General features: G+C 47.7%; 1 protein-coding gene across 1 annotated transcript; it reads right to left on the bottom strand.

Moving 5' to 3' along the window:
• Positions 1-268: 268 nt before the first annotated feature.
• On the bottom strand, positions 269-1,801 carry KCNA10 (potassium voltage-gated channel subfamily A member 10). Its single transcript, XM_065927364.1, has one exon. The coding sequence runs from the start codon at positions 1,799-1,801 to the stop codon at positions 269-271; it is 1,533 nt and encodes a 510-aa protein (XP_065783436.1).
• Positions 1,802-6,969: the final 5,168 nt, after the last annotated feature.

The raw sequence follows: 6,969 nt of genomic DNA, 5'->3' as shown, positions 1-6,969 counted from the left end.
TATTGCTGGTCTTGGACACCACAGGTGAGGCCCAAGGACCTGAACTCCCCCCTTACAGGAAAGGAGAGTGGAATCTTTCTACAGTCAGTTGAAAAGAAACAGCTGAGAAAATAGAGCAGAAGTATCAGTTTATTAAAATAGTTTCCAATCAAATATGGTCTGTAGTCACAAATGATATATTTTGGAAAGACAGAAAGCAAGGGGTGGGAGGAGGAGAGAGAGAGACAGAGAGACCCGGGAGACTCGGGGCCAAGAAGCCCTGGAGATATCACTTCCTGGACTTCTCTGCAGAGCAGCCACCATTGGTCTTGCTAAGAGAGTCTGTGCTGCCCATTCTTGAGCCCGCACTGTGGAGGACTTTGTCAATTTCTCCTGGGATGCTCTTCTCCTCATTCTCAGTCTCCCGATGGTAGAAGTAGTTGAAGTTGGAGACAATAACAGGCACAGGAAGGGCAATGGTGAGGACCCCTGCGATGGCACACAGAGTGCCCACGATTTTCCCCCCTGGGGTGGTCGGGCACATGTCCCCATAGCCCACAGTTGTCATGGTGACCACTGCCCACCAGAAGCCATCAGGAATGCTAGAGAAATGGGACTCTGGCTCATCCACCTCGGCAAAGTAGACAGCGCTGGAGAAGAGGATGACGCCAATGAAGAGGAAGAAGATGAGCAGCCCCAGCTCCCGCATGGAAGCCTTCAGCGTCTGCCCCAGGATCTGCAGCCCCTTGGAGTGGCGGGAGAGCTTGAAGATGCGGAAGACCCTCACCAGGCGGATGATCCTCAGGATGGCCAGGGACATGTTCTGCTGGGCACTCGGCTCTGTCTCCTGGACCAGCTCCGTGATGAGGGTTGCAAAGTAGGGGATGATGGAGATGATGTCGATGATGTTCATGATGTTCCTGAAGAAGTCAGTCTTGCTGGGGCAGACCACGAACCGGAGCACCAGTTCAAATGTGAACCACACGATACAGGTGGACTCCACCATGAAGAAAGGGTCAGTGAACATGGTGTGGGAGAGGACTGTTTTGCTCATATTGAGGCTGGGATCTCTCACCACCTTCAGCTCCCTATCCTCTCGGAACTCAGGAAGGGTCTCCAGGCAGAAGATGGTGATGGAGATGATCACGACCAAGACGGAGACCACAGCCACACCACGGGCAGCACTGGAGCTCTCAGGGTACTCAAAGAGGAGCCAGAACTGCCGGTGGATGTCATTGGTGGGGAGCAATGTTTCAGGATCTTTGATGAAGCCTTCATCCTCTCGGAACTGGTCCATGGCTTCACTGCCCAGCTCATAGAAGGAGATCTCGTCTGCAAAGACGTCGATAGGGACATTGGCCGGGCGCCGGATCTTCCCACCAGATTGGTAATAGTATAGGATCCCATCAAAACTAGGCCGGTTCCTGTCAAAGAAATACTCATTTCTCATGGAGTCAAAGAACTGCATCCTTTTCTCCCGGTCTCCCAGGAGGGTCTCTGGGAACTGATTGAGGGTTCTGAGCTGGGTCTCGAACCTCAGGCCAGCAATGTTGATGATCACCCGCTGGTTTCCTTCATTTAAGACCACCGTCTCAGGCCCTGGGGAATCAATGTAGTCTCCTGGGAGCTTGGAGAAGACAGTCTCATGGCTGGAGCTATCGTTGATGAGGGTCTTCCAGTTGGAGAAGGGGCTGCTCCCAGGTCGGCCTTTTGGGGTGGTTGGGTCAAAGCCTGTGGCATAGCCTGGCTCTTCCTGGATTTCGTCTGAGTTATCGAAGTTGACCAGAGCAACCTCCATTTCTTTCCAGCCACACACATCCATCCTAGGAGATCAGGGAAACAGCATGAAGACCCTCAGTCTTCCCCGCCTGCTGTGAGCTGTGGAGAGGAAGAAGGGCATCATGCAAGAGCTAGTACAGGGTTCATCTGGTTCTTGATCATTGAAGTGAGGTTTACCAATAGGTCAAAAAGTGGTTTATGTTTAGCTCAGGATGGAACCTTGTGGTTATTTTGGCAACATTCTTCTTGAAACCAGTTTGCACCCTTGGAATCTGCATACTAATAATGAGAGAAGAAATTGGAAAGACAGAGCCGGACTGAGGGGGAAAATTTCCTCCCCCCAAGCAGAGTCTCCGCACGCAATGACAGAGAGAGGTCATGATAATAAAATGTGTAATTTTGTGTTTGTTCAAAGTTCTCCAGTTTACCCAAGACTTTTCGTGCCCAATCTCACCATTAACTCCTTTTTCTCACACTTTATGGCCAGTCCGTTACCTATCCTCTTGGATATTATATCATCAAAATATGTCTAGAATTGAACCAATTCTTATCACCACCACCACTACCTCTTGGACCAATTGGGATTCTGTTGGGAAGGATGAAGATAGAGGCTGGGTGGACAAGCACTGTCCTCCCAGCAGTAAGCCTTAGCCCCTCCTCTGTAATTAAGTCTAGGGTTGTTTAGAGGATACAGTAACTGAGACAGCACGTGTAAAATGCATGGTGGAGGAATCATTAAGTTATAACCATTATTTTTGTGAACTTCCCCACATAACAGTGACTTTAGAAGCCAACAAAAGTGAAAGAGTTAGTTGCTAAGTTGTGTCTGACTCTGCACCTCTGTGGGTTGTAGCCTGCCAGGTTCCTCTGTCCATGGAATTCTTTAGGCAAGAATACTGGAGTGGGTAGCCATTTCCTTCTCCAGCCCAAGGATCGAACTCTGGTCTCCTACATTACAGGCAGATATTTTTTGCCATCTGAACCACCAGGGAACTCCATAGCTACTGATGTTTTTTGGGCCTAAGTCTAAGATGTTTTTTATTTTTTTTAATTTCATTGAGGTATAGTTGATTTAAATGTGTTAATTTCTGCTGTACAGCAAAATGACTCAGTTTTACATGTATATTCTTTTCCATTACATTTTATCACAGGTGACGGAATATAGTTTCTTGTGCTATACAGTAAGACCTTGTTGTTTACCCATCCTATATATACTAGCATTTGCATCTGCTAATCCCAAGCTCCCAATTCTTCCCTAACCCCCCAACTACCTCCTTCTGGCAACTACACATTTTGTTTTCTGTCTGTGAGTCTGTTTCTATTTCATAGATATTATGAGTTGTGTCATATAGATTTGTGTCATTTAGATTCCACATATAAGGGATCAGTTCAGTTCAGTTCAGTCGCTCAGTCGAGTCCGACTCTTTGTGACCCATGAATTGCAGCACGCCAGGCCTCGCTGTCCATCACCAACTCCCAGAGTTTACTCAAACTCATGTCCATCGAGTTGGTGATGCCATCCAGCCATCTCATCCTCTGTCATCCCCTTCTCCTTCTGCCCCCAATCCCTCCCAGCATCAAGGTTTTTTCTAATGAGTCAACTCTTCGCATCAAGTGACCAAAGTATTGGAGTTTCAGTTTCAGCATCAGTCCTTTCAATGAACACCCAGGACTGATCTCCTTCAGGATGGACTGGTTGGATCTCCTTGCAGTCCAAGGGACTCTCAAGAGTCTTCTCTAACACCACAGTTCAAAAGCATCAATTTTTTGGCACTCAGCTGTCTTCACAGTCCAACTCTCACATCCATACATGACCACTGGAAAAACCATAGCCTTGACTAGACGGACCTTTGTTGACAAAGTAATGTCTCTGCTTTTTAATATGCTATCTAGGTTGGTCATAACTTTCCTTCCAAGTAGTAAGCATCTTTTAATTTCATGGCTGCAATCACCATCTGCAGTGATTTTGGAGCCCCAAAAAACAAAGTCTGACACTGCTTCCACTATTTCCCCATCTATTTGCCATGAGGTGATGGGACCAGATGCCATGATCATAGTTTTCTGAATTGAGCTTTATAAGGGGTTGCATTTGGCATTTGTCTTTCTATTTCTGACTGACTTCACTTAGTATGATAGATCTCTTGATCTATCCATGTTGCTGCAGATGGCATTATTTCATTCTTTTTGATGGCTGAGTAATATTCCATTGTATTTATATACCACATGTTCTTTATCTATACATTTGGTGGTGGACATTTAGATTATTTCCATGCCTCGGCTATCAAAATGGTGCTGCTATGAACATCAGTATGCATGTATCTTTTTGAATTATAGTTTTGTCTGGGTATATGCCCAGGAGTGAGATAGCTGGATCATATCACAACTCTAGGTTTTCAAGGAACCTCCATACTGTTTTCCATAATGGCTGCACCAATTTACATTTCCATCAACAGTGTAGGAGAGACCTCTTTTTCTCCACACCCTCTCCAATATTTATTATTTGTAGACTTTTTAATGATGGCCGTTCTGTAAGTCCAAGATGTTTATGGGGAATGATTTCTTTATAAGTCTTTGCAGGCAGTGGAAAGTAAGTAATAGTGTGTGTGTGTGTGTTTTGGGGATGGGGTTAAGGAGAACATGCCAGTGAGCTTGGATATCCACAAACATAAACTAAGATTCCTTCTTTAGGTCCATTCAAGCTTTGACTTCAGCATGAGAACACTTAAACCAGGCAGGCTGGGGGTGACAGTGGGAGACAGGTAAAGTCTGTAGTGGTTACAGCTTTACATAGTTTCATTTACAGATAACGAGGGTAACCTGCAGTGCACACGGTTGTACTCTTCTCAAAGTGATTCCACATTCACTTATTCACCTTCACTTAAATGACAATAGTCATATGAGGGTGGAAAATGTGATTTCCATTCATGGGTGGGGAAACTGAGTCACAGGAGCCGAGCGACCTTCCCAAGTTCACACAATTAGTGGCACAGAGCCCCGACATAAACCTGCCTCCCTGATTGGTAGACCCACTAGATCACGGGGCCCCCTGCATGGAAGCTGAGGCCTCTCGGGGAGCTGCAGCCCGGGGCCTCAGAAGTGTGAGAGTTGAGAACTCGTTCGGCCCCACACCTTCTTTCCTCAGTTCAGGGGCAACGTGTGGGGCAAAGAGCTCAGATTAGAGTGGCCAGGAGGGGTTGAACACCTGTCCCATCTCATGAGAGTGTGTGGCCTTTGCAAGCCACCTAATTTCACTGGACTTCAGCCTCTTGATTGTGGAATTGGGAGGATGTACCCACCGCTGAGAGTGTCAGGTACCACGTGAACTGTAGAGTGTTGGAAGGCAAGATGGAACTGCGGTTAAGAACTCCTAGACCTGAGCCCATTGCTGTGAGCTGGAATCCTGACCCTTCACATGGTCAGCCCTGGAGGAATATTTGCTGCTTCTTTGAAGTGGTCCTTGTGATGATTTAGGGAGCCAATTCTGCGACACTGGGCTGCTGAGCAGAGGTGGGACCAGGAATCCAGTTCTATATGACTTGTGGATTCAGAGCTGTACTTTCTGGCTTGGGATCTTGACCCTGGGTGAAGCTTTGGGTTTATTTCCTTCTTGGTGTGAATCCCACCCCATTTTATCCAGACTGAGAGGAAGGGGTACCATCTGGGGGTCTGGGACAGCTCCAAGTGGCTAGAGTGGGCCCTTATTAGGAGTCTGCTCCTTCTTATCAGGGTTTGGGAGGCAATGTGGAGAGGAGGGAGAGCTTCTTGGGCCAAATTAACTTCTTTTCCTGGGAACCAGACCATTTTCCTTCTCCATTCTTGTTCTCCTCTTTGCTGCTTCCACCTGCAGCTCAAAGTGACAGGTACAGGGGTGGCTGAAGAGGGTCAGGTGGTGTAGGAGGGAGAAGAACAGTGTTAAGCTCAGAGGGTTCTGTGGTCTACTGAGGGTGCTGTATAGTTGCTCCATGTATGCATGCTCAGTTGCTCAGTTGTGTCTGACTCTTTGTGACCCAGTGAACTTGTAGCCTGCCAGGCTCCTCTGTTCATGGGATTCTCCAGGCAAGAATACTGGAGTGGGTTGCCATGTCCTTCTCCAGGGGATCTTCCCAACTCAGGAATTGAACTTGTGTCTCCTGTAAGTCACCTGCATTGCAGGCAGATTTTTTTTTTTTTTTAACCACTGAGCCACTAGGGAAGCTGACATGCTGCATTTAGAGTAGTAGCTGTTGTTCATTATGGACAGAAGGAAGAGAACTGGCCTTGGGACAAGAGACCTGGCTTGAGGCTCCACCCCAACCCTTGTGTGAGAGAGTGTGTGTGTGTGTGTGTGTGTGTGTGTGTGTGTGTGTTAGTGACTCAGTCATGTCCAACTCTTTGTGACCCCATGGGCTGTAGCCCACCAGGCTCCTCTGTCCGTGGAATTCTCCAGGCAAGAAAACTGGAGTGGGTTGCCATTTCCTTCTCTGCCCCAGCCCTTGCTGCTGCTGCTGCTGCTAAGTCACTTCAGTTGTGTCCGACTCTGTCCGACCCCATAGACGGCAGCCCACCAGGCTCCCCCATCCCTGGGATCCTCCAGGCAAGAATACTGGAGTGGATTGTCATTTCCTTTTCCAATGCATGAAAGTGAAAATTGAAAGTGAAGTCGCTCAGTGGTGTCTGACTCTTAGCGACCCTATGGACCACAGCCTACCAGGCTCCTCCACCCATGGGACCTTCCAGGCAAGAGTACTGGAGTGGGGTGCCATTGCCTTCTCCCCCCCAGCCCTTAGGAGTTGTATATTTTTAAGCAAATCACTAGATTCTATGAGCCTCGGGTTTCTGATCCATAAAATGGGAAATATAATGGCAATTCCCACATCAAACTGAGAACTAAATGAGGTAATGACAACAAGAACACATAGTGAGCTATTGCAAAAATTCAAGGAATGACCCTCCCCACTTCCCTCCCCTTTGCCCCATATGTAAAGCCAAGATAACATATGTGTAAGCAGAAAAAAGTTCCATGTGGTCTCACATGGCCCTGGGAGGAATTCTCAGCTCACTGCCCTCCTATCAGCTCTCCTGATCTCACCCCTGTGCCTTTGTGCTGGTTTGCCTCTTCCCGGGCATCCACCTCTCCTTCCTCTGTCTTTCCTCTTCCTCCCTGCCCATTTGGGGGCTGTTTGGATCCTGCTTGTCTGGCAAACCTAGCCTGGCCAGTCCAGCTTGGAGAGC

The sequence above is a fragment of the Muntiacus reevesi genome, chromosome 1 (genome assembly GCF_963930625.1).
Source record: "Muntiacus reevesi chromosome 1, mMunRee1.1, whole genome shotgun sequence".
Classification (NCBI taxonomy): Eukaryota; Metazoa; Chordata; class Mammalia; order Artiodactyla; family Cervidae; genus Muntiacus; species Muntiacus reevesi.
The sequence above is the reverse complement of the archived record's forward strand: the minus strand, read 5'-3'. Positions and strand labels throughout refer to the sequence as shown.

Bases quoted from the DNA above. Each gene is read 5' to 3' on its own strand.
- KCNA10 (XM_065927364.1), bottom strand. From the start codon at position 1,801: ATGGATGTGTGTGGCTGGAAAGAAATGGAGGTTGCTCTGGTCAACTTC.